This window comes from Anomalospiza imberbis, unplaced genomic scaffold, assembly GCF_031753505.1.
Source record: "Anomalospiza imberbis isolate Cuckoo-Finch-1a 21T00152 unplaced genomic scaffold, ASM3175350v1 scaffold_1015, whole genome shotgun sequence".
Taxonomy (NCBI): domain Eukaryota; kingdom Metazoa; phylum Chordata; class Aves; order Passeriformes; family Viduidae; genus Anomalospiza; species Anomalospiza imberbis.
The window spans coordinates 1-27,337 of record NW_027099405.1 but is presented as its reverse complement, the minus strand read 5'-3'; the positions used below and the strand labels follow the sequence as shown (position 1 = coordinate 27,337).

Sequence of the window (27,337 nt, the reverse complement as noted above, 5' to 3'; positions counted from 1 at the left end):
TTGAACGGGATTGAACTGGGATTGGACTGGGACTGAACTGGGATTGAACTGGGACTGGACTGGGATTGAACTGGGATTGAACTGGGATTGGACTGGGACTGAACTGGGATTGAACTGGGATTGAACTGGGATTGGACTGGGACTGAACTGGGATTGAACTGGGACTGGACTGGGATTGAACTGGGATTGAACTGGGATTGAACTGGGACTGAACTGGGACTGAACTGGGATTGAACTGGGATTGAACTGGGATTGGACTGGGATTGGACTGGGACTGAACTGGGATTGAACTGGGATTGGACTGGGACTGAACTGGGATTGAACGGGATTGAACTGGGATTGGACTGGGACTGAACTGGGATTGAACTGGGACTGGACTGGGATTGAACTGGGATTGAACTGGGATTGGACTGGGACTGAACTGGGATTGAACTGGGATTGAACTGGGATTGGACTGGGACTGAACTGGGATTGAACTGGGACTGGACTGGGATTGAACTGGGATTGAACTGGGATTGAACTGGGATTGGGATTGGACTGGGACTGGACTGGGATTGAACTGGGATTGAACGGGATTGAACTGGGATTGGACTGGGACTGAACTGGGATTGAACTGGGATTGAACTGGGATTGGACTGGGACTGAACTGGGATTGAACTGGGACTGGGATTGAACTGGGATTGAACTGGGATTGAACTGGGATTGGACTGGGATTGAACTGGGATTGAACTGGGATTGGACTGGGACTGGACTGGGATTGGACTGGGAATTTGGCACTGGGCACTGGGATGGGACTGGGATTGGACTGGGATTGAACTGGGACCCCCCCCCCACTGACCACGCCCCTTTAATTGTGGCCACGCCCTCTTTACAACCTCATTAATATTCATTACCACCCCCTTGTGATGGCCCCTCCCCACCCACAATGGCCGCTCATAGCCCCGCCCCTTGACCGCACCCATTGCCCAAGCCACCTGTCAATCAACCTGGCCCCGCCTCTCCCCGAAACCCTGCGCTCTGATTGGTCGGCGCCGCCATTTTCCCCAAAAACGACCAAAACTCGGATTTTTCACCTTCCAACGCCTTTTTTGGGCAGGGGCGGGGCCAGAAGGGGCGTGGCATCTCCCCCTCTTGGCCACACCCCTTTATCCACCCTCCGGAGCGCTCTGATTGGCTGAATGATTGCCACGCCCCCCACAAAGCCACGCCCCTTTGGGCGCCCAACGTGGGGCAGGGCCGGAGATTCCAGGGGCGGATTTTGGGATCCGGGAGGAATTTTGGGATCATTTTGGGATCTGGGAGGGAATTTTGGGATCCGGGAGGAATTTTGGGATCATTTTGGGATCCTGGAAGGAATTTTGGGATCCTGGAGGAATTTTGGGATCATTTTGGGATCTTGGAGGGAATTTTGGGAATCCCAGCAGGAATTTTGGGATCATTTTGGGATCCTGGGAGGAATTTTGGGAATCCCAGCAGGAATTTTGGGATCATTTTGAGATCCTGGAGGGAATTTTGGGATCCTGGAGGAATTTTGGGATCCAGAAGGAATTCTGGGATCATTTTGAGATCCTGGAGGGAATTTTGGGATCCGGGAGGAATTTTGGGATCCGGGAGGAATTTTGGGATAATTTTGGGATCCTGGGAGAAATTTTGGGATCCCGGAGGGAATTTTGGGAACATTTTGGGAACATTTTGGGATCCTGGGAGGAATTTTGGGATCCTGGAGGGAATTCTGGGATCATTTTGGGATCCTGGAGGGAATTTTGGGATCATTTTGGTATCTTGGAGGGAATTTTGGGATCCTGGAGGGAATTTTGGGACCTTGGGAGGAATTTTGGGATCATTTTGGGATCTTGGAGGGAATTTTGGGAACTTGGGAGGAATTCTGGGATCATTTTGGGATCTTGGAGGGAATTTTGGGATCCTGGAAGGAATTTTGGGACCTTGGGAGGAATTTTGGGATCATTTTGGGATCGTGGAGGGAATTTTGGGATCCTGGAGGGAATTCTGGGATCATTTTGGGAATGCCAGCAAGAATTTTGGGAATCCTTGGAGAAATTTTGGGATAATTCCGGAATCCCAGCAGGAATTTTGGGATCATTTTGGGATCCTGGAGGGAATTTTGGGAATGCCAGCAGGAATTTTGGGATCATTTTGGACGATTTTTTCTCATTTACTCCCACCCAAAAACGAGGCGAGAGCGGCGAATTTCGGGCGCTTTTCCCCAGAAAAATCGGGAAAAACTCCGGGAATTCCGGGAATTTCGGGATCATTTCGGGATCTGGGAGGAATTTTGGGAATCCTGGGAGGAACTTCAGGATCATTTTGGGATCCTTGAGGGAATTTTGGGTCATTTCCCCTCCAAAAACGAGGCGAGAGCGGCGAATTTCGGGCGCTTTTTTTTCCCCCAGACGAAGCGGGAAAAGCTCCGGGAATTCCGGGAATTTTTTGGGAATTCCGGGAATTTTTTGGGAATTCCGGGAATTTTCGGGAATTCCGCTCAGAGCTCCTCGTCCAGGCCGTCGCTCTCGGCCGGGAAGTCGCCGGCCCGGACGCTCTGCGGCCGCACGAAGGCGCCGAATTTGGGGGGGCACTCGAAGTAACGGCGGCCGCCGACGCTGGGGATAATGAGAGATAAGGGGAGATAACGAGGAGATAACGAGGAGATAACGAGGAGATAACGAGGAGATAATGAGGAGATAACGAGGAGATAACGAGATAATGAGGGGATAATGAGGAGATAACGGGGAGAAAACGAGGAGATAACGAGGTATAACGATGAGATAACGAGGAGATAAAGAGGGGATAACGAGGAGAAAACGGGGAGATAACGAGGGGATAACGAGGAGATAATGAGGAGATAACGAGGAGATAACGAGGGATAACGAGGAGATAATGAGGGGATAATGAGGAGATAACGGGGAGATAACGAGGGGATAACGAGGGGATAACGGGGAGATAACGAGGAGATAACGAGGAGATAACGGGGAGATAACGAGGGGTAACGGGGGGTAACGGGGAGATAACGAGGTGATAACGGGGGGATAACGAGGGATAACGAGGAGATAACGGGGAGATAACAAGGGGATAACGGGGGGATAACGAGGGATAACGAGGAGATAACGGGGAGATAACGAGGGGATAACGGGGGGATAACGAGGGATAACGAGGAGATAACGGGGAGATAACGAGGGGATAACGGGGGATAACGAGGGATAACGGGGAGATAACGGGGAGATAACGAGGGGATAACGGGGGGATAACGAGGGGATAACGGGGAGATAACGAGGGGATAACGAGGGGACAACGGGGAGATAACGAGGGATAACGAGGAGATAACGGGGAGATAACGAGGGGATAACGGGGAGATAACGAGGGGATAACGGGGAGATAACGAGGGGATAACGAGGAGATAACGAGGGGATAATGAGGAGATAACGAGGGGATAACGGGGAGATAATGAGGGGATAACGGGAGGATAACGAGGAGATAATGAGGAGATGACGAGGGGATAACGGGGGGATAACGAGGAGATAACGAGGAGATAATGAGGGGATAACGGGGAGATAACGGGGGGATAACGAGGGGATAATGAGGAGATAACAAGGGGATAACGGGGAGATAACGAGGGATAACCACCCAAACCCCTCCAGGACCCCCCCAAACTCACCAGGACCCCCCAAAATTCCCCTGAATCCCTTCAGGACCCCCCAAAATCCCCAAAAATCCCTCCAGGACCCGCAAAGTCCCCTCAAAACCTCTCCAGGACACCCTAAAACCCCTCCAGAACCCCTCAAAATCCCCTCAAAAACCCTCCGGGACACCCTAAAACCCCTCCAGGACCCCCCAAAATCCCCCAAAACCCCTCCAGGACCCCCCAAAATCCACTCTAAACACCTCCAGGACCACCCAAAATCCCCCTAAACCCCTCCAGGACCCCCCAAATCCCCCTAAACCCCTCCAGAACCCCTCAAAATCTCCTCAAAAACCCTCCGGGACACCCTAAAACCCCTCCAGGACCCCCCAAAATCCCCATAAACCCCTCCAGGACCCCCCAAATCCCTCCAGGGCCCCCCAAAATCCACCCAAAACCCCTCCAGCACCACCCAAACCCCTCCAGGACCCCCCAGAATCCCCCAAACCCCTCCAAGACCCCCCAAAATTCCCCAAAACCCCTCCAGGACCCCCCAAATCCCTCCAGGACCCCCCAAATCCCCCCAAAACCCCTCCAGGACCCCCCAAACCCCTCCAGGACCCCCAAAATCCCCCCAAACCCCTTCAGGATCCCCAAAATCCCCCTAAACCCCTCCACGACCCCCAAAATCCCCCTAAACCCCTCCAGGACCCCCAAACCCCTCCAGGACCCCCCAAAATCCCCTCAAAACCTCCCCGGGACACCCTAAACCCCACCAGGACCCCCCAAAATCCTCCCTAAACCCCTCCAGGACCACCCAAAATCCACCCAAAACCCCTCCAGGCCCCCCCAAATCCCTCCAGGACCCCCCAAAATCCCCTCAAAACCTCTCCAGGACCCCCTAAACCTCACCAGGACCCCCCCAAAATTCCCCAGAATCCCTCCAGGACCCCCCAAAATCCCCCCAAAACCCTCCCAGGACATCCTAACACCTCTCCAGGACCCCCTAAAATCCCCTCAAAAACCCTCTGGGACACCCTAAAACCCCTCCAGGACCCCCAAAACCCCTCCAAGACCCCCAAAACCCCTCCCGAACCCTGCAAAATCCCCCCAGATCCCTCCAAGACCCCCCAAAATCCCCTCAAAACCTCTCCGGGACACCCTAAAATCCCTCCAGGACCCCCCAAAATCCACCCAAAACCCCTCCAGCACCACGCAAACCCCTCCAGGACCCCCCAGAATCCCCCCAAACCCCTTCAGGATCCCCCAAAATCCCCTCAAAACCTCTCCAGGACACCCTAAACCCCTCCAGGACCCCCCAAAATCCTCCCTAAACCCCTCCAGGACCACCCAAACCCCTCCAGGACCCCCCAGAATCCCCCCAAACTCCTCCAAGACACCCAAAACCCCTCCAAGACCCCCCGAAATCCCACCTCACCTCCCATCGTGCTTGCCCAGCGGCTCGTCGTAGCGCACCCCCACCCAAAATCCCGGCTTGAAATCCGTCTCACCTTGCCGGGCGAGAAAAACCACCGGAGGAAAAAAAAAGAAAAAAAAAAAAAACGTGAAAAAAAACAAAACCGGGAATTCCACAATTCCGGCCCGGGAAGGCACCAAGGGGACAAAGAGGGGACAAAGAGGGGACAAAGAGGGGACACGGAGGGGACACGCACCCACGAAGGCGATGGTGCCCCTGCGGCAGGGCTGGCCGGGCACACGGACCTCGCAGCGGGCGCCGAGCGGCAGCGCGGCCGCGGCCGCCGCCTCCTGCGCCCGGCGCTGCTCCCGCTCCCGTTCCCGCTCCTGCTCCCGCTCCCGGTCCCAGCGGCCCCACGAGCGCTGCCGCAGGAACGAGCGCACCGACTCTGGGGACATCGGGGGACATCAGGGGTGGCGCTCCGGGGACAGGGACACGCTGGTCCCGCTCCGGATCCCGTTCCTGATCCTATTCCCGATCCCGTTCCCGTTCCTGTTCCTATTCCCATTCCTGGTCCCAGCGGCCCCAGGAGCGCAGGGACGCTGTGGGGACATCGAGGGGACATCGGGGGACACCAGGGGTGGCACTCTGGGGACAGGGACACGCTGGTCCCGCTCCGGATTCCGTTCCCGATCCTATTCCTGATTTATTCCCGTTCCTATTCCTGTTCCTATTCCCATTCCCGATCCCGTTCCCAGTCCCAGTGGCCCCAGGAGCACAGGGACGCTCTGGGGACATCAGGGGACATCAGGGGTGGCACTCCGGGGACAGGGACACGCTGGTCCCGCTCCAGATCCCGTTCCCATTCTGAGTCCCATTCCCGATTCTATTCCAGATCCTGTTCCCGCTCCTGCTCCCGCTCCCGGTCCCAGCGGCCCCACGAGCGCTGCCGCAGGAACGAGCGCACCGACTCTGGGGACATCGGGGGACATCAGGGGTGGCGCTCCGGGGACAGGGACACGCCTGTCCTGCTCCGGATCCCGTTCCCGATCCCATTCCCGATCCCGTTCCCATTCCTGATCCTGTTCCCGTTCCTATTCCTGGTCCCATTCGCGGTCTCAGCGGCCCCATGAGCGCAGGGACGCTCTGGGGACATCGAGGGGACATCGGGGGTGGCGCTCCGGGGACAGGGACACGCTGGTCCTGCTCCGGATCCCGTCCCCATTCCCATTCCTGGTCCCGTTCCCGATCCTATTCCTGATTTATTCCCGTTCCCGTTCCTGATCCCGTTCCCGATCCTATTCCTGATTTATTCCCGTTCCTGTTCCTATTCCTGGTCCCGTTCCCGGTCCCAGTGGCCCCAGGAGCGCAGGGACGCTCTGGGGACATTGAGGGGACATCGGGGGACACCAGGGGTGACACTCTGGGGACAGGGACACGCTGGTCCCGCTCCAGATCCCGTTCCCGATCCTATTCCTGATTTATTCCCGTTCCCGTTCCTATTCCTGTTCCCATTCCTGGTCCCAGCGGCCCCAGGAGCGCAGGGATGCTGTGGGGACACCAGGGGACATCGGGGGACACCAGGGGTGGCACTCTGGGGACAGGGACACGCTGGTCCCGCTCCGGATTCCGTTCCCGATCCTATTCCTGATTTATTCCCGTTCCTATTCCTGTTCCTATTCCCATTCCCGATCCCGTTCCCAGTCCCAGTGGCCCCAGGAGCACAGGGACGCTCTGGGGACATCAGGGGACATCAGGGGTGGCACTCTGGGGACAGGGACACGCTGGTCCCGCTCCAGATCCCGTTCCCATTCTGAGTCCCATTCCCGATTCTATTCCAGATCCTGTTCCCGCTCCTGCTCCCGCTCCCGGTCCCAGCGGCCCCACGAGCGCTGCCGCAGGAACGAGCGCACCGACTCTGGGGACATCGGGGGACATCAGGGGTGGCGCTCCGGGGACAGGGACACGCTGGTCCCGCTCCGGATCCCGTTCCTGATCCCATTCCCGATCCCGTTCCCGTTCCTGATCCTGTTCCCGTTCCTATTCCTGGTCCCATTCGCGGTCTCAGCGGCCCCAGGAGCGCAGGGACGCTCTGGGGACATCGAGGGGACACCAGGGGTGGCACTCTGGGGACAGGGACGCGCTGGTCCTGCTCCGGATCCCGTTCCTGATCCTATTCCCGTTCCCATTCCTGATCCTGTTCCCGTTCCTATTCCTGTTCCCGATCCCGTTCCCGGTCCCAGGAGCGCAGGGACGCTCTGGGGACATCGAGGGGACATCAGGGGTGGCGCTCCGGGGACAGGGACACGGTGGTGCCACTCCCCTTCCCATTCTGAGTCCCGTTCCTGTTCCTATTCCCGATCCCATTCCCGTTCCTGTTCCCGTTCCCATTCCTGTTCCTATTCCTGTTCCCAATCCCGTTCCCGGTCCCAGTGGCCCCAGGAGCGCAGGGACGCTCTGGGGACATCGAGGGGACACCAGGGGTGGCACTCTGGGGACAGGGACACGCTGGTCCTGCTCCGGATCCCGTTCCTGATCCTATTCCTGATCCCGTTCCCGTTCCTGTTCCTGTTCCTATTCCTGTTTCCATTCCCGTTCCCGGTCCCAGCGGCCCCAGGAGCACAGGGACGCTGTGGGGACATCAGGGGACATCAGGGGTGGCACTCTGGGGACAGGGACACGCTGGTCCTGCTCCGGATCCCGTTCCCGATCCTATTCCTGATTTATTCCCGTTCCTATTCCTGTTCTATTCCCATTCCTGGTTCCGTTCCTGGTCCCAGCGGCCCCACGAGCGCAGGGACGCTCTGGGGACACCAGGGGACATCAGGGGACACCAGGGGTGGCACTCTGGGGACAGGGACACGCTGGTCCCGCTTCAGATCCCATTCCCGTTCCGGATCCCGTTCCCGTTCCTATTCCCGGTCCCGTTCCCGGTCCCAGCGGCCCCAGGAGCACAGGGACGCTGTGGGGACATCGAGGGGACATCAGGGGACACCAGGGGTGGCACTCTGGGGACAGGGACACGCTGGTCCCGCTCCGGATCCCGTTCCTGATCCTATTCCCGATCCCGTTCCCATTCCTGATCCCGTTCCCGTTCCTATTCCCGTTCCCAATCCTGTTCCCAACGTCCCAGCAGCCCCAGGAGCGCAGGGACGCTCTGGGGACATCGAGGGGACATCGAGGGACACCAGGGGTGGCACTCTGGGGACAGGGACACGCTGTCCTCTTGTCGTAGTCGCTCTCAGCCATCCTGTACTCGGTCACTTGGAACGCGGCCCCAACACCCCCAATGTCCCCAGGGTGTCCCCGATGTCCCCAATGTCCCCAATGTCCCCAAACCCCCAATGTCCCCAACGTCCCCAATGTCCCCAACATCCCCAATGTCCCCAACCCCCCAATGTCCCCAACGTCCCCAATGTCCCCAACCCCCCAATGTCCCCAACGTCCCCAATGTCCCCAACATCCCCAATGTCCCCAACCCCCCAATGTCCTCAACCCCCCAATGTCCCCAAACCCCCCAATGTCCTCAACCCCCCCAATGTCCCCAACCCCCCAATGTCCCCAACCCCCCCAATGTCCCCAACCCCCCAATGTCCCCAAACCCCCCAATGTCCTCAACCCCCCCAATGTCCCCAACCCCCCAATGTCCCCAACCCCCCCAATGTCCCCAACGTCCCCAACGTCCCCAAACCCCCCAATGTCCCCAACCCCTCCAACGTCCCCAACGTCCCCAATGTCCCAAATGTCCCCAACCCCTCCAACATCCCCAATGTCCCCAAACCCCATAATGTCCCCAACATCCCCAATGTCCCCAATGTCCCCAAACCCCCAATGTCCCCAATGTCCCCAATGTCCCCAAACCCTCCAATGTCCCCAACGTCCCCAATGTCCCCAAACCCCCCAATGTCCCCAATGTCCCCAAACCCCATAACGTCCCCAATGTCCCCAAACCCCCCCAACGTCCCCAACCCCCCAATGTCCCCAAACCCCCAAACCCCCCAATGTCCCCAACCCCGTAATGTCCCCAAACCCTCCAACCCCCCCAACGTCCCCAAACCCCCCAGCCCCCCCGCGACGTCCCCGACGTCCCCAAGGCCACCTGTCCTCTTGTCGTAGTCGCTCTCGGCCATCTCGTACTTGGCCACTTGCGTCACGTCCTCGAACTGCCCGGCGCGGGCCCCGCTCCGGTCGGTCACCTGCCGCGGGGGTGGCACCATCCCTTCAGCGGGGGCCGTCCCCGCCTCGGGGACACCGGCGGGGGGACGGGGGGACGCCGGGGACACGCACGTGCACGCGGCAGCCGTCGGCGACGGGGTAGGAGCCCAGCAGGGCCTCGTCACAGTCCAGCGTGCCCAAGGGCTCGTCCTCGGCGCCGAAGAGCTCCAGCTCCATGCAGGACGCGGGGGAGCCCACCACCAGCTCCAGTTTGCACTGGGAACAGGGAAAGGGGGACACTGGGGACACTGGGAGTGGCACTGGGGACACTGGGGACACTGGGAGTGGCACAAGGTCCCCACCACCAGCTCCAGTTTGCACTGGGAACAGGGAAAGGGAGACACTGGGGACACTGGGGACACTGGGAGTGGCACTGGGGACACTGGGGATGGCACTGGGAGTGGCACTGGGGACACTGGGGACACTGGGAGTGGCACTGGGGACACTGGGAGTGACACTGGGGACACTGGGAGTGACACTGGGGATGGCACTGGGGACACTGGGGACACTGGGAGTGGCACTAGGGACACTGGGGACACTGGGAGTGGCACAAGGTCCCCACCACCAGCTCCAGTTTGCACTGGGAACAGGGAAAGGGGGACACTGGGGACACTGGGAGTGGCACTGGGGACACTGGGGACACTGGGGACACTGGGGATGGCACTGGGGACACTGGGGATGGCACTGGGGACACTGGGGACACTGGGAGTGGCACTGGGGACACTGGGAGTGGCACTGGGGACACTCGGAGTGGCACAAGGTCCCCACCACCAGCTCCAGTTTGCACTGGGAACAGGGAAAGTGGGACACTGGGGACACTGGGGACACGGGGGATGGCACTGGGGACACTGGGAGTGGCACTGGGGACACTGGGGACACTGGGAGTGGCACTGGGGACACTGGGGACACTGGGAGTGGCACTGGGGACACTGGGGATGGCACTGGGGACACTGGGGATGGCACTGGGGACACTGGGGACACTGGGGACACTGGGAGTGGCACTGGGGACACTGGGGACACTGGGAGTGGCACTGGGGACACTGGGAGTGGCACTGGGGACACTGGGGACACTGGGGATGGCACTGGGGACACTGGGGACACTGGGGATGGCACTGGGGACACTGGGAGTGGCACTGGGGACACTGGGAGTGGCACTGGGGACACTGGGGACACTGGGGACACTGGGAGTGGCACTGGGGACACTGGGAGTGGCACTGGGGACACTGGGGACACTGGGGACACTGGGAGTGGCACTGGGGACACTGGGGACACTGGGAGTGGCACTGGGGACACTGGGAGTGGCACTGGGGACACTGGGGACACTGGGAGTGGCACTGGGGACACTGGGGACACTGGGGACACTGGGAGTGGCACTGGGGACACTGGGGACACTGGGGACACTGGGGATGGCACTGGGGACACTGGGGACACTGGGAGTGGCACTGGGGACACTGGGGATGGCACTGGGGACACTGGGAGTGGCACTGGGGACACTGGGAGTGGCACTGGGGACACTGGGGACACTGGGGACACTGGGAGTGGCACTGGGGACACTGGGAGTGGCACTGGGGACACTGGGGACACTGGGGACACTGGGAGTGGCACTGGGGACACTGGGGACACTGGGAGTGGCACTGGGGACACTGGGAGTGGCACTGGGGACACTGGGGACACTGGGAGTGGCACTGGGGACACTGGGGACACTGGGGACACTGGGAGTGGCACTGGGGACACTGGGGACACTGGGGACACTGGGGATGGCACTGGGGACACTGGGGACACTGGGAGTGGCACTGGGGACACTGGGGATGGCACTGGGGACACTGGGAGTGGCACTGGGGACACTGGGAGTGGCACTGGGGACACTGGGGATGGCACTGGGGACACTGGGGACACTGGGGACACTGGGAGTGGCACTGGGGACACTGGGGACACTGGGAGTGGCACTGGGGACACTGGGAGTGGCACTGGGGACACTGGGGACACTGGGGACACTGGGGATGGCACTGGGGACACTGGGGACACTGGGAGTGGCACTGGGGACACTGGGGATGGCACTGGGGACACTGGGAGTGGCACTGGGGACACTGGGAGTGGCACTGGGGACACTGGGGATGGCACTGGGGACACTGGGAGTGGCACTGGGGACACTGGGGACACTGGGGACACTGGGAGTGGCACTGGGGACACTGGGGACACTGGGAGTGGCACTGGGGACACTGGGAGTGGCACTGGGGACACTGGGGACACTGGGGACACTGGGAGTGGCACTGGGGACACTGGGAGTGGCACTGGGGACACTGGAGACACTGGGAGTGGCACTGGGGACACTGGGAGTGGCACTGGGAGTGGCACTGGGGACACTGGAGACACTGGGAGTGGCCCTGGGGACACTGGGGATGGCACTGGGGACACTGGGGACACTGGGGATGGCACTGGGGACACTGGGAGTGGCACTGGGGACACTGGGGATGGCACTGGGGATGGCACTGGGGACACTGGGGACGGCACTGGGGACACTGGGGACACTGGGGATGGCACTGGGGACACTGGGAGTGGCACTGGGGACACTGGGGATGGCACTGGGGACGGCACTGGGGACGGCACTGGGGACGGCACTGGGGACGGCACTGGGGACACTGGGGATGGCACTGGGGACACTGGGGACACTGGGAGTGGCACTGGGGACACTGAGGATGACACTGGGGACACTGAGGATGACACTGGGGACACTGGGAGTGGCACTGGGCACACTGGGAATGGCACTGGGGACACTGGGGACACTGGGAGTGGCATTGGGGACACTGGGAGCAGCACTGGGGACGTTTAGGATGGCACTGGGGATGGCACTGGGGACACTGGGGACAGACAGGTTTGGGGGTCCCTGTCCCAGTTTTGGGGGTCCCGGTTTCGGGTCAGGATTTGGGGATCCCAGTTCTGGTTTGGGGTTCCCGGTCTGGGATTTGGGGTTCCCGGTCCCGGATTTGAGGTTCCCGGTCCCAGATTTAGGGATCCCAGTTTGGGATTTGGGGTTCCTGTCCCGGTTTGGGGGTCCTTGTCCCAGATTTGGGGCTCCCAGTTCTGGTTTGGGGTTCCCACTTTGGGATTGGGGGTTCCTGTCCCTGTTTGGGGTTCCCACTTTGGGATTTGGGGTTCCCAGTTCTGGTTTGGGGTTCCCGGTCCCACATTTGGGGCTCCCAGTCCCGGTTTGGGGATCCCAGTTTGGGATTTGGGGATCGCAGTTTGGGATTTGGGGTTCCCGGTCCCAGATTTAGGGTTCCCAGTTCTGGTTTGGGGTTCCCAGTTTGGGATTTGGGGTTCCCAGTTCTGGTTTGGGGTTCCCAGTTTGGGATTTGGGGTTCCCAGTTCTGGTTTGGGGATCCCAGTTTGGGATTTCGAGCTCCTGGTCCCGGTTTGGGGCTCCCAGTTTGGGATTTGGGGTTCCCGGTGCCGGTTTAGGGCTCCTTGTCCCAGATTTGGGGATCCCAGTTTGGGATTTGGGGTTCCAGTCCCGGATTTGGGGTTCCCGGTCCCGGATTTGGGGTTCCCAGTTCCAATTTGGGGTTCCCGGTCCGGGATTTGGGGTTCCCGGTCCCGGATTTGGGGTTCCCAGTCCGGGATTTGGGGTTCCCAGTCCGGGATTTGGGGTTCCCTGTCCCGGATTCGGGGTTCCCAGTCCCAGATTTGGGGTTCCCAGTCCCAGTTTGGGGGTTCCCAGTCCCGGATTTGGGGTTCCCGGTCCGGGATTTGGGGTTCCAGTCCCGGATTTGGGGTTCCAGTCCCGGATTTGGGGTTCCCGGTCCCGGATTTGGGGTTCCTGTCCCGGATTTGGGGTTCCTGTCCCAGATTTGGGGTTCCTGTCCCGGTTTGGGGGTCCCGGTCCGGGATTTGGGGGTCCTTGTCCCGGTTTTGGGGTTCCCACTTTGGAATTTGGGGCTCCCAGTTTGGGATTTGGGGCTCCCAGACCCGGATTTGGGGTTCCCTGTCTCGATTTGGGGTTCCCGGTCCGGGATTTGGGGTCCCCAGTCCCAGTTTGGGGTTCCAGTTTGGGATTTGGGGTTTCCAGTCCCGGTTTGGGGTTCCCGGTCCGGGATTTGGGGTTCCCAGTCCCAATTTGGGGTTCCCAGTCCCGGATTTGGGGTTCCCAGTCCCGGATTTGGGGTTCCCTGTCCCGGTTTTGGGGTTCCCGGTCTGGGATTTGGGGCTCCCAGAGCCGGTTTGGGGATCCCAGTTTGGGATTTGGGGTTCCCAGTCCCGGATTTGGGGTTCCCGGTCCGGGATTCGGGGTTCCCAGTCCCAATTTGGGGTTCCAGTCCCGGATTCGGGGTTCCTCTCCCGGATTTGGGGTTCCCGGTCCGGGATTCGGGGTTCCCTGTCTCGGTTTGGGGTTCCCGGTCCGGGATTTGGGGTCCCCAGTCCCAGATTTGGGGTTCCCAGTTTGGGATTTGGGGTTCCCAGTCCCGGGTTGGGGTTCCCGGTCCGGGATTCGGGGTTCCTGTCCCATTTTGGGGGTCCCGGTCCCGGTTTGGGGGTTCCCGGTCCAGGATTTGGGGCTTCCCGGTCCTCTTTTGGGGTTCCCTGTCCCGGTTTTGGGGTTCCCAGTTTGGGATTTGGGGTTCCCGGTCCCGGATTTGGGGGTCCCAGTCCCAATTTGGGGTTCCCGGTCCCGGATTCGGGGTTCCTCTCCCGGATTTGAGGTTCCCGGTCCGGGATTCGGGGTTCCAGTCCCGGATTTGGGGTTCCCAGTCCCAATTTGGGGTTCCCGGTCCGGGATTCGGGGTTCCTGTCCCGTTCCTGGGTTTCCCGGTCCCATTCCCGTTCTCCCGGTCCCATTCCCGTTCTCCCCATCCCAATCCAATTACCCCGCTCCCCTTCCCGTTCCCCCGGTCCGGTTCCCTTATCTGGGCCCGGTTCCCGTTATCCCAGCCCGCTCCCGCTCCCGGTCCCGTTCTCCCGTTCCCGGTGCCGGTACCTTGAGCTCGGCAATGGTGAGCGCGGGCGAGAAGCGTTTACAGGCACGGAAAGCGTTCAGCGAGCTGCTCACCGCCAGCCACACCGGGCCCGGCCCGGTCCCGCCGCCGTTCATGGCTCCGGTACCGACCGGGCCCTGCCGGTACCGCCCGACCGGAACCGAACCGGGAGCCCCGGACACACCCAGGCTCCTCCGGTAGCTCCCCGAGCTCCTCCGGGAGCCTCCGGGAGCCTCCGGGTCTCCCGAACCGGGACCCCCGAACGGTTCCGGGCCCGCCCGAACCGGAGCCGCTTCTGGAACCTTCACGGGCCGCCACAGCCGGGACCGGTGAGGGAGCGGCCAATCAGAGCTGGCGGACGAGGTCACGTGGTGGAAACCGACCAATAGCGATCGAGAAGAGGCGGGACGAAGAGAAAATTACCCAATAGAAGCATAAAAGGCGGGATAAATGGGGGTTGACCAATAGGAATATAGAGAGGGAGGGGCAAAGAGAGGCTCGGCCAATAAGAAGAAGGGTAGGGCGTGTCTAAGAGCGAATGGACCAATAAAACAAGGAATGGGCGGGGTAAACAGGATCGACCAATAGAAATAGGCATTGGCGGGTCTAGGGAGAGTTGACCAATGAAAAAAAGGGAAGTTTAATGATTGATGGGTGGTTCGACCAATGGGATGAGGGCGGATGTGGAAAGGGGCGTGTCCGCGCAGCCATGGACGGCGACGGAGCGTACGAGCCGGGCTTCGTGGGGATCCGGTTCTGCCAGGAATGGTGAGGGAAAACACCGGGAGAACACCGGGAGAACACCGGGAGAACACCGGGAGTGTGCGGGGGAGACCAGCGGGAATGCGCCGGGGACGCACGGGGAGAGGCGGGAGGGGCAGGCGGGGTGCGGCGGGGAAAGGCGGGAATGGTGAGGGGAAAGATAGAGGGAATCGTGAGGGGAAAACCTGGAATTGTGAGGGGAAAAATAGAGGGAATTGTGAGGGGGAAACATCGGGAATGGTGAGGGAAAAATAGAGGGAATCGTGAGGGGAAAACCTGGAATTGTGAGGGGAAAAATAGAGGGAATTGTGAGGGGGAAACATCGGGAATGGTGAGGGAAAAATAGAGGGAATCGTGAGGGGAAAACCTGGAATTGTGAGGGGAAAAATAGAGGGAATTGTGAGGGGGAAACATCGGGAATGGTGAGGGAAAAATAGAGGGAATCATGAGGGAAAAACCTGGAATTGTGAGGGGGAAAATAGAGGGAATTGTGAGGAGAAAAATACACGGGATTGTGAGGAAAAAACCGGGAATTGTGAGGGGAAAAATAGAGGGAATCGTGAGGGGAAAACCTGGAATTGTGAGGGGAAAAATACACGGGATTGTGAGGGGAAAACCGGGAATTGCTAGAAGGAAAATAGAGGGAATTGTGAGGAAAAAACCTGGAATTGTGAGGGGGGAAAATAGAGGGAATTGTGAGGAGAGAAATACACGGGATTGTGAGGGGAGAAATAGAGGGAATCATGAGGGAAAAACCTGGAATTGTGAGGGGGAAAATAGAGGGAATTGTGAGGGGGAAAATAGAGGGAATCATGAGGGAAAAACCTGGAATTGTGAGGGGGAAAATAGAGGGAATTGTGAGGGGAAAACCTGGAATTGTGAGGAGAAAAATACACAGGATTGTGAGGGGAAAACCGGGAATTCTGAGGGGAAAAATAGAGGGAATTGTGAGGGGAAAAATAGAGGGAATCGTGAGGGAAGAACCTGGAATTGTGAGGGGGAAAATAGAGGGAATTGTGAGGGGAAAAATAGAGGGAATTGTGAGGGGAAAACCTGAAATTGTGAGGGGAAAAATACACGGGATTGTGAGGGGGAAACATCGGGAATGGTGAGGGAAAAATAGAGGGAATCATGAGGGAAAAACCTGGAATTGTGAGGGGGAAAATAGAGGGAATTGTGAGGGGAAAAATACACGGGATTGTGAGGGGGAAACATCGGGAATGGTGAGGGAAAAATAGAGGGAATCGTGAGGAAAAAACCTGGAATTGTGAGGGGAAAAATACACAGAATTGTGAGGAGGAAAATAGAGGGAATGGTCAGGGAAAAATAGAGGGAATCGTGAGGGGAAAACCTGGAATTGTGAGGGGAAAAATACACGGGATTGTGAGGGGAAAACCGGGAATTGCGAGAAGGAAAATAGAGGGAATTGTGAGGAAAAAACCTGGAATTGTGAGGGGGAAAATAGAGGGAATTGTGAGGAGAAAAATACACGGGATTGTGAGGGGAGAAATAGAGGGAATCATGAGGGGAAGACCTGGAATTGTGAGGGGGAAAATAGAGGGAATTGTGAGGGGGAAAATAGAGGGAATCATGAGGGAAAAACCTGGAATTGTGAGGGGGAAAATAGAGGGAATTGTGAGGGGGAAAATAGAGGGAATCATGAGGGAAAAACCTGGAATTGTGAGGGGGAAAATAGAGGGAATTGTGAGGGGAAAACCTGGAATTGTGAGGAGAAAAATACACAGGATTGTGAGGGGAAAACCGGGAATTCTGAGGGGAAAAATAGAGGGAATTCTGAGGGGAAAAATAGAGGGAATTGTGAGGGGAAAACCTGGAATTGTGAGGGGAAAAATAGAGGGAATCATGAGGGGAAAACGTGGAATTGTGAGGGGAAAAATAGAGGGAACTGTGAGGAAAAAACCTGGAATTGTGAGGGGAAAAATAGAGGGAATCATGAGGAAAAAACCTGGACTTGTGAGGGGGAAAATAGAGGGAATTGTGAGGGAAAACCTGGAGTCGTGAGGGGAAAATATCAGGGCTTTTTGGGCGTAAAATTGGGAATTGTGAGGGGGAAAATGGGGAATGTTGAGGGGGGAAATTGGGAATGGTGTGGTGAAAATGGGGAATGTTGAGGTGAAAAATTGGGAATGTTGAGGGGGAAAATTGGGAATGTTGAGGCGGAAAATGGGGAATGTTGAGGGGGGAAATCGGGAATGGTGAGGTGAAAATGGGAATGGTGAGGGAGAAAATTGGGAATGGTGAGGGGGAAAATTGGGAATGGTGAGGGGGAAAATTGGGAATGGTGAGGCGGAAAATTGGGAATGGTGAGGGGAAAATCAGGAATGGTGAGGTGAAAAATAGGGAATGTTGAGAGGGAAAATAGGGAATGTTGAGGTGAAAATGGGGAATGGTGAGGGAGAAAATTGGGAATTTTGAGGAGGAAAATCGGGAATGGTGAGGGAGAAAATCGGGAATGGTGAGGTGAAAAATGGGGAATGTTGAGGGGGAAAATGGGGAATGTTGAGGGGGGAAATTGGGAATGGTGAGGGGGGAAATTGGGAATGGTGAGGGGGAAATGGGGAATGGTGAGGTGAAAATGGGGAATGTTGAGGTGAAAATTGGGAATGGTGAGGTGAAAAACTGGGAATGTTGAGGCAGAAAATTGGGAGTTTTGAGGTGAAAATGGGGAACGTTGAGCGGGAAAATCGGGAATGTTGAGGTGAAAATGGGGAATGGTGAGGGAGAAAATTGGGAATTTTGAGGTGAAAAATCAGGAATTTTGAGGTGAAAATTGGAATGTTGAGGTGAAAATGGGGAATGTTGAGCGGAAAATCGGGAATGTTGAGAGGGAAAATAGGGAATGTTGAGGTGAAAATGGGGAATGTTGAGGGAGAAAATTGGGAATTTTGAGGTGAAAAATTGGGAATGTTGAGGTGAAAATCGGGAACGTTGAGCGGGAAAATCGGGAATGGTGAGTGGGGAATCAGGAATGGTGAGGTGAAAAATGGGGAATGTTGAGGGGGAAAAATTGGGAATGGTGAGGAGGAAAATTGGGAGTTTTGAGGTGAAAATGGGGAATGGTGAGGGGGAAAATTGGGAATGGTGAGGTGAAAATGGGGAATGGTGAGGGGGAAAATGGGGAATGGTGAGGGGGAAATGGGGAATGGTGAGGTGAAAAATCGGGAATGTTGAGGTGAAAAATTGGGAGTTTTGAGGTGAAAAATTGGGAATGGTGAGGTGAAAATGGGGAATGTTGAGGTGAAATGGGGAATGTTGAGGTGAAAATGGGGAATGTTGAGGTGAAAATCGGGAACGTTGAGCGGGAATGGTGAGTGGGGAATCTGGAATGGTGAGGTGAAAAATGGGGAATGTTGAGGTGAAAATTTCGAATGTTGAGGTGAAAATGGGGAATGGTGAGGGGGAAAATTGGGAACGTTGAGCGGGAATGGTGAGGGAGAAAATCGGGAATGGTGAGGTGAAAAATGGGGAATGTTGAGGTGAAAATGGGGAATGGTGAGGGGGAAAATCTGGAATTTTGAGGTGAAAATGGGGAATGTTGAGGGGGAAAATCGGGAATGTTGAGGGGGAAAATCGGGAATGTTGAGGTGAAAATGGGGAATGGTGAGGTGAAAATGGGGAATGTTGAGGTGAAAATCTGGAATTTTGAGGTGAAAATCTGGAATGTTGAGGTGAAAATGGGGAATGGTGAGGGGGAAGAGGGTGGGAGTTTCCCCGGCGCCTCCCAGTAATCCCAGTTTCCCCAGTAACAACATGCTGTACCCCAAGGAGGACAAGGAGAACCGGATCCTGCTCTACGCCGTGAGTGCCCGGAACTGGGACCAGCTGGGGACTGGCGCTGGGCCCTGAGCCCGCCCAGTGCGGCCCGGTCTGTCCCAGTTCAGCCCAGTTCATCCCAGTCTGTCCCAGTGCGGCCCAGTCCAGCCCAGTCTGTCCCAGTTCAGCCCAGTTCAGCCCAGTTCAGCCCAGTTCATCCCAGTTCAGCCCAGTTCATCCCAGTTCAGCCCAGTCCGTCCCAGTCTGTCCCAGTCCAGCCCAGTCTGTCCCAGTCCATCCCAGTTCGGCCCAGTCTGTCCCAGTTCAGCCCAGTTCAGCCCAGTCTGTCCCAGTTCATCCCAGTTCAGCCCAGTCTGTCCCAGTTCAGCCCAGTCTGTCCCACTCCATCCCAGTCTGTCCCAGTTCAGCCCAGTCTGTCCCAGTTCGGCCCAGTTCATCCCAGTCTGTCCCAGTGCGGCCCAGTTCATCCCAGTCTGTCCCAGTGCGGCCCAGTCTGTCCCAGTGCGGCCCAGTTCATCCCAGTCTGTCCCAGTCCAGCCCAGTTCAGCCCAGTTCATCCCAGTCCAGCCCAGTCCATCCCAGTCTGTCCCAGTCCAGCCCAGTTCAGCCCAGTCCATCCCAGTCTGTCCCAGTGCGGCCCAGTCTGTCCCAGTTCAGCCCAGTTCAGCCCAGTTCATCCCAGTCCAGCCCAGTCCATCCCAGTCTGTCCCAGTCCATCCCAGTCTGTCCCAGTCCAGCCCAGTCTGTCCCAGTCCATCCCAGTCCATCCCAGTCTATCCCACTTGATCCCAGTCCATCCCAGTCGGTCCCAGTCCATCCCAGTCGGTTCCAGTTTGTCCCAGTTGGTCCCAGTGATCCCAGTTCGTCCAGTCCATCCCAGTCGGTCCCAGTTGATCCCAGTTCGTCCCAGTCCATCCCAGTCTGTCCCAGTTGGTCCCAGTTGATCCCAGTTCCATCCCAGTCTGTCCCAGTTGGTCCCAGTTGATCCCAGTTCCATCCCAGTTGACCCCAGTTCCATCCCAGTCGGTCCCAGTCCATCCCAGTCGGTCCCAGTTGGTCCCAGTTGGTCCCAGTCCATCCCAGTCCATCCCAGTCCATCCCAGTCCATCCCAGTCCATCCCAGTCCATCCCAGTTCATCCCAGTCCATCCCAGTTCCATCCCAGTCCATCCCAGTCCATCCCAGTTCATCCCAGTTCCATCCCAGTCCATCCCAGTCCATCCCAGTCCATCCCAGTCTGTCCCAGTCCATCCCAGTCTGTCCCAGTTCCATCCCAGTTCCATCCCAGTTCCATCCCAGTCCATCCCAGTCCATCCCAGTTCATCCCAGTCTATCCCAGTCGGTCCCAGTCCATCCCAGTTGGTCCCAGTTGACCCCAGTCCATCCCAGTCCATCCCAGTTGATCCCAGTTCCATCCCTGTCTGTCCCAGTTGGTCCCAGTTGATCCCAGTCTGTCCCAGTCCATCCCAGTTGATCCCAGTTCCATCCCAGTCCGTCCCAGTTGACCCCAGTCTATCCCAGTTCCATCCCAGTCGGTCCCAGTCCATCCCAGTTCCATCCCAGTCTGTCCCAGTCCATCCCAGTTGACCCCAGTCCATCCCAGTTGGTCCCAGTCCATCCCAGTTCCACCCCAGTTGATCCCAGTCGGTCCCAGTTGGTCCCAGTCCATCCCAGTCCATCCCAGTCCGTCCCAGTTGGTCCCAGTCCATCCCAGTCTATCCCAGTTCCATCCCAGTCCATCCCAGTTCCATCCCAGTTGGTCCCAGTTGGTCCCAGTCCATCCCAGTTCCATCCCAGTTGGTCCCAGTTGGTCCCGCTGTGTCCCAGTGCAGGAACTGCGATTACCAGCAGGAGGCTGACAACAGCTGCATCTACGTCAACAAGATCACGCACGAAGTGGAGTGAGAGACGGCTCCCGAAATCCCCCAAAACTCCCCAAAATATTCCCAAAAATTCCCACAAACTTCCCAAAATATCCTCAAAAAATTCCCAAAACTTCCCCAAAATATTCCCAAAAATTCCCAGAAACTTCCCAAAATATCCTCAAAATATTCCCAAAATATCCTCAAAAAATTCCCCAAAATATTCCCCAAAATATTCCCAAAATGTACCCAAAAAATTCCCCAAAATATTCCCAAAAATTCCCAGAAATATCCTCAAAAAATTCCCCAAAAATTCCCCAAAAAATTCCCAAAATATCCTCAAAAACTTCCCCAAAAATTCCCCAAAATATTCCCAAAAATTCCCAGAAATATCCTCAAAAAATTCCCCAAAAATTCCCCAAAAAAATCCCAAAATACCCTCAAACAATTCCCAAAATATTCCCCAAAATATGCCCAAAAAATTCCCAAAATATCCTCAAAAAATTCCCCAAAAATTCCCCAAAAAATTCCCAAAAATTCCCAGAAATATCCTCAAAAAATTCCCCAAAAATTCCCCAAAAAATTCCTAAAATATCCTCAAAAATTCCCCAAAATATCCCCAAAAATTTCCCCAAAAATTCCCCAAAATGTCCCAAAATATTCCCAAAAAATTCCTAAAAATTCCCCAAAAAATTCCCAAAATATCCCCAAAATATTCCAAAAATTCCCAGAAATATCCTCAAAAAATTCCCCAAAATATTCCCAAAATATCCTCAAAAATTCCCCAAAACTTCCCCAAAAAAATCCCAAAATATCCTCAAACAATTCCCAAAATATTCCCCAAAATATCCCCAAAAAATTCCCAAAATATCCTCAAAAAATTCCCCAAAAATTCCCCAAAATATTCCCAAAATATTCCCAAAATGTCCCAGAAAATCCCAAAAATTACCCACAAAAATCCCCAGAAACTTCCCAAAAACTTCCCAAAATATTCCCAAAATATCCTCAAAAAATTCCCAAATATTCCCAAAATATCCTCAAAAATTCCCCAAAATATTCCCAAAATATCCTCAAAAACTTCCCCAAAAATTCCCCAAAAAATTCCCAAAATGTACCCAAAATATGCCCAAAATATCCCCAAAAAATTCCCAAAATATTCCCAAAAACTTCCCAAAATTCCCAAAATATTCCCAAAATATTCCCAAAATATCCTCAAAAAATTCCCCAAAATGTCTCAAAATATTCCCAAAATATCCTCAAAAAATTCCCAAAATATCCTCAAAAAATTCCCAAAAAAATCCCAAAAATCCCCAAAAAATTCCCAAAATATTCCCAAAAAATTCCCCCAAAATTCCCAAAATTTCTGGGGAATTTTTTGGAATTTCTGGGGAATTTTTAGGGATTTTTTGGGGGATTTTTTGCGAATTTTTTTGGAATTTCTGGGGAATTTGCGGAATTTTGGGGGAATTTTTGGGAATTCTGGGCAGAGTTTTAGGAATTTTTGGGAATTCTGGGGGATTTTAGGGAATTTTTGGGAATTTTGGGATTTTTTGGGAATTCTGGGTGGATTTTTGGGAATTCTGGGTGGATTTTTAGGAATTTTTTGGGGTTTTTTTGGGAATTCTGGGTGGATTTTGGGGGAATTTTTGGGAATTTTGGGGGGATTTTTGGGAATTTTGGGAATTTTGGGTGGATTTTAGGGAATTTTTGGGATTTTTGGGAATTTTGGGAATTCTGGGTGGATTTTAAGGTTTTTTTTGGGAATTCTGGGTGGATTTTTTGGGAATTTTGGGATATTTTAGGAATTCTGGGTGGATTTTTTTGGGGAAATTTTTGGGAATTCTGGGATTTTTGGGAATTCTGGGGGGATTTTTTGGGGGAATTTTTGGGAATTCTGGGATTTTTTTGGGAATTCTGGGGGGATTTTTGGGATATTTTGGGAATTTGGGGGGCATTTTTGGGAATTCTGGGTGGATTTTAGGGAATTTTTGGGAATTCTGGGTGGATTTTTTGGGATTTTTTGGGAATTCTGGGTGGATTTTTTGGGAATTTTTGGGGAATTTTTGGGAATTCTGGGTGGATTTGAGGGGAATTTTTTGGGAAGTCTGGGGGGATTTTTAGGAATTTTTTGGGATTTTTGGGTGATATTTTTGGGGGGATTTTTTGGGATTTTTTGGGTGATTTTTTGGTTATTTTTTGGGTTTTTTTGGGTAATATTTTTGGGATTTTGGGATTTTTGGGTGATATTTTTGGGGATATTTTTGGGTGATATTTTGGGATTTTTTGGGTGATATTTTGGGATTTTTGGGATTTTTTTGGGGGATTTTTTGGGGATTTTTTGGGTATATTTTTGGGATTTTTGGGATTTTTTTGGAAATATTTTTGGCATATTTTGGGAATATTTTTGGGGATATTTTTGGGATTTTTTTGGGGATTTTTTTGGGGATTTTTTTGGGTGTATTTTTGGGATTTTTTTGGGGATTTTTTCGGGTATATTTTTCGGGTGATATTTTGGGATTTTCGGGAATGCTGCTGGGTTTTTGGGGCTCCGGGCTGATCTGGGTGGAGTTTGGGGATATTTTTTGGGATATTTTTGGGATTTTTTGGGTATTTTTTGGGGATATTTTTGGGTATTTTTTGGGTGATATTTTTGGGATTTTCGGGAATGCTGCTGGGTTTTTGGGGGTTCCGGGCTGATCCGGGTGGAGTTTGGGGATTTTTTGGGGATTTTTTGGGATTTTTCGGGTGATATTTTGGGATTTTTCGGGTGATTTTTCGGGTATATTTTTGGGTGATTTTTTGGGTATATTTTTGGGATTTTTTTGGGATATTTTTCGGGTGATATTTTGGGATTTTCGGGAATGCTGCTGGGTTTTGGGGGCTCCGGGCTGATCCGGGTGGAGTTTGGGGATTTTTTTGGGGATATTTTGGGATTTTTTGGGGGGATTTTTTGGGTATATTTTGGGGATTTTTTCGGGTATATTTTTTGGGTGATATTTTTGGGGATATTTTTGGGATATTTTTCGGGTGATATTTTGGGATTTTCGGGAATGCTGCTGGGTTTTTGGGGGTTCTGGGCTGATCCAGGTGGAGTTTGGGAATTTTTTTGGGGATATTTTGGGATTTTTTGGGGGGATTTTTTGGGATTTTTTTGGGTATATTTTTGGGTGATTTTTCGGGTATATTTTTTGGGGATTTTTTTGGGTATTTTTCGGGTGATATTTTGGGATTTTTCGGGTGATTTTTTGGGTATATTTTTGGGTGATTTTTTGGGATATTTTTTGGGTGATATTTTGGGGTTTTCGGGAATGCTGCTGGGTTTTTGGGGCTCCGGGCTGATCCGGGTGGAGTTTGGGGATTTTTTTTTGGGATATTTTTGGGATTTTTTGGGATATTTTTGGGGATATTTTGGGATTTTTTGGGGGATTTTTTGGGTGATATTTTTGGGATTTTTTGGGATTTTTTTGGGAATATTTTTGGGATTTTTGGGATTTTTTTGGGAATATTTTTGGGATTTTTGGGGTTTTTTTGGAATATTTTTGGGATATTTGGGAACATTTTTAGGTATATTTTTGGGTGATTTTTTGGGTATTTTTTGGGTGATTTTTTGGGTATTTTTCGGGCGATATTTTGGGATTTTCGGGAATGCTGCTGGGTTTTTGGGGGTTCCGGGCTGATCCGGGTGGAGTTTGGGGATATTTTTGGGGGATATTTTTTGGGGATATTTTTGGGATTTTTTTGGTGATTTTTTTGGGATATTTTTCGGGTGATATTTTTGGGATTTTCGGGAATGCTGCTGGGTTTTTGGGGTTCTGGGCTGATCCGGGTGGAGTTTGGGGATTTTTTTTGGGGTATTTTTGGGATTTTTTGGGATATTTTTGGGGATATTTTGGGATTTTTTTGGGGGATTTTTTGGGTGATATTTTTGGGATTTTTGGGATTTTTTTGGGAATATTTTTGGGATTTTTGGGGTTTTTTTGGGAATATTTTTGGGATATTTTGGGAACATTTTTAGGTATATTTTTGGGTGATTTTTTTGGGTATTTTTTGGGTGATTTTTTGGATATTTTTCGGGTGATATTTTTGGATTTTCGGGAATGCTGCTGGGTTTTTGGGGGTTCCGGGCTGATCCGGGTGGAGTTTGGGGATTTTTTTGGGGGATATTTTGGGGGGATTTTTGGGGATATTTTGTGATATTTTGGGGATATTTCTGGGGGATATTTTTGGGTGATATTTTGGGATTTTTTGGGTATATTTTTGGGATTTTTGGGATTTTTTTGGAATATTTTTGGGATATTTTGGGAATATTTTGGGGGATATTTTTGGGATTTATGGGGGATTTTTTGGGGATATTTCGGGTGATTTTTTGGGTATTTTTTGGGTGATATTTTGGGATATTTTTCGGGTGATATTTTCGGGATTTTCGGGAATGCTGCTGGGTTTTTGGGGGTTCCGGGCTGATCTGGGTGGAGTTTGGGGATTTTTTTGGGTGATTTTTTGGGATTTTTTGGGGGGATTTTTTGGGTATATTTTTGGGTGATATTTTGGGATTTTTTGGGGATATTTTGGGTATATTTTGGGGATTTTTTTGGGATATTTTTCGGGTGATATTTTGGGATTTTCGGGAATGCTGCTGGGTTTTTGGGGGCTCCGGGCTGATCCGGGTGGAGTTTGGGATATTTTTGGGGGATATTTTTGGGATTTTTTGGAATATTTTTGGGGATATTTTGGGATTTTTTTGGGGGATTTTTTGGGTGATATTTTTGGGATTTTTGGGATTTTTTTGGGGGATTTTTGGGTGATATTTTTGGGATTTTTGGATTTTTTGGGGGATTTTTTGGGTGATATTTTTGGGATTTTTTGGATGATTTTTTGGGGATATTTTTGGGTATATTTTTGGGTATTTTTTGGGTGATATTTTGGGGATTTTCGGGAATGCTGCTGGGTTTTTGGGGGTTCTGGGCTGATCTGGGTGGAGTTTGGGGATATTTTTGGGGGATATTTTGGGTATATTTTTGGGTATATTTTTGGGGATTTTTTTGGATATTTTTTGGGTGATATTTTGGGATTTTCGGGAATGCTGCTGGGTTTTTTGGGGGCTCTGGGCTGATCTGGTTGGAGTTTGGGGATATTTTTGGGGGTTTTTTTTGGAGTTTTTTTGGGTATATTTTTGGGTGATTTTTCGGGTATATTTTTGGGTGATTTTTTGGGTATTTTTCGGGTGATATTTTTGGGATTTTCGGGAATGCTGCTGGGTTTTTGGGGCCTCCGGGCTGATCTGGGTGGAGTTTGGGGATTTTTTTTGGGATATTTTTGGGTATATTTTTGGGTATTTTTTTGGGGATATTTTGGGATATTTTTTGGGTGATATTTTTGGGATTTTCGGGAATGTTGCTGGGTTTTTGGGGGTTCCGGGCTGTTCTGGTTGGAGTTTGGGGATATTTTTGGGGTTTTTTTTGGAGTTTTTTTGGGTATATTTTTGGGTGATTTTTCGGGTATATTTTTGGGTGATTTTTTGGGTATTTTTCGGGTGATATTTTTGGGATTTTCGGGAATGCTGCTGGGTTTATTGGGGCCTCCGGGCTGATCTGGGTGGAGTTTGGGGATTTTTTTTGGGATATTTTTGGGTATATTTTTGGGTATTTTTTTGGGGATATTTTGGGATATTTTTTGGGTGATATTTTTGGATTTTCGGGAATGTTGCTGGGTTTTTGGGGGTTCCGGGCTGTTCTGGTTGGAGTTTGGGGATATTTTTGGGGGATATTTTTGGGATTTTTTTGGGGATTTTTTGGGTGATATTTTGGGATTTTCGGGAATGCTGCTGGGTTTTTTGGGGCTCCGGGCTGATCCGGGTGGAGTTTGGGGATATTTTGGGGGATTTTTTGGGATTTTTCGGGTGATATTTTGGGATTTTTCGGGTGATTTTTCAGGTATATTTTTGGGTGATTTTTTGGGGATATTTTGGGTGATTTTTTGGATATTTTTCGGGTGATATTTTTGGGATTTTCGGGAATGCTGCTGGGTTTTTGGGGGTTCCGGGCTGTTCTGGTTGGAGTTTGGGGATATTTTTGGGGGATATTTTGGGGATATTTTTGGGATTTTTTTGGGGATATTTTTTGGATATTTTTCGGGTGATATTTTGGGGATTTTCGGGAATGTTGCTGGGTTTTTGGGGGTTCCGGGCTGTTCTGGTTGGAGTTTGGGGATATTTTTGGGGGGATTTTTTGGGATATTTTTGGGATATTTTTGGGGATTTTTTTGGGTATTTTTCGGGTGATATTTTTGGGATTTTCGGGAATGCTGCTGGGTTTTTTGGGGCTCCGGGCTGATCTGGGTGGAGTTTGGGGATATTTTTGGGGGATATTTTTTGGATTTTTCGGGGATATTTTTGGGGATTTTTTTGGGATATTTTTCGGGTGATATTTTTGGGATTTTCCGGAATGTTGCTGGGTTTTTGGGGGTTCTGGGCTGATCCGGGTGGAGTTTGGGAATATTTTTGGGGGATATTTTTTGGGATATTTTTGGGATTTTTCGGGTGATTTTTTGGATATTTTTCGGGTGATATTTTTGGGATTTTTGGGAATGCTGCTGGGTTTTTGGGGGTTCTGGGCTGATCCGGGTGGAGTTTGGGGATTTTTTTGGGTTTTTTTTTGGAGTTTTTTTGGAGATATTTTGGGTATATT

General features: G+C 52.9%; 1 protein-coding gene and 1 long non-coding RNA gene across 3 annotated transcripts; one reads left to right on the top strand and one right to left on the bottom strand.

The window, feature by feature from the left end:
- Positions 1 to 2,494: 2,494 nt before the first annotated feature.
- On the bottom strand, positions 2,495 to 14,588 carry LOC137465686 (tubulin-folding cofactor B-like). Its single transcript, XM_068177742.1, has 6 exons — positions 14,239 to 14,588; positions 9,339 to 9,482; positions 9,151 to 9,247; positions 5,308 to 5,499; positions 5,073 to 5,145; positions 2,495 to 2,618 (listed from the first exon to the last, which is right to left on the bottom strand). The coding sequence occupies exons 1-6, from the start codon at positions 14,350 to 14,352 to the stop codon at positions 2,501 to 2,503; spliced, it is 738 nt and encodes a 245-aa protein (XP_068033843.1). The 5' UTR covers positions 14,353 to 14,588; the 3' UTR covers positions 2,495 to 2,500.
- Positions 14,589 to 14,919: 331 nt separating this feature from the next.
- On the top strand, positions 14,920 to 20,720 carry LOC137465690 (uncharacterized). Of its 2 annotated transcripts, none has more exons than XR_010994797.1 (3): positions 14,920 to 15,004; positions 18,785 to 18,817; positions 20,620 to 20,694. It is a non-coding gene; the product is annotated as an uncharacterized lncRNA (long non-coding RNA). The 2 variants fall into 2 exon arrangements; XR_010994796.1 differs by having other exon boundaries at positions 14,924 to 15,004; positions 18,763 to 18,817; positions 20,625 to 20,720.
- Positions 20,721 to 27,337: the final 6,617 nt, after the last annotated feature.

Bases quoted from the DNA above. Each gene is read 5' to 3' on its own strand.
- LOC137465686 (XM_068177742.1), bottom strand. From the start codon at position 14,352: ATGAACGGCGGCGGGACCGGGCCGGGCCCGGTGTGGCTGGCGGTGAGC. The intron at 5,500-9,150 runs GTGGCCTTGGGG...CGATGTCCCCAG, and splicing joins CGACTACGACAAGAGGACAG to AGTCGGTGCGCTCGTTCCTG. The intron at 5,146-5,307 runs GTGCGTGTCCCC...TCGCCCGGCAAG, and splicing joins GGGCACCATCGCCTTCGTGG to GTGAGACGGATTTCAAGCCG.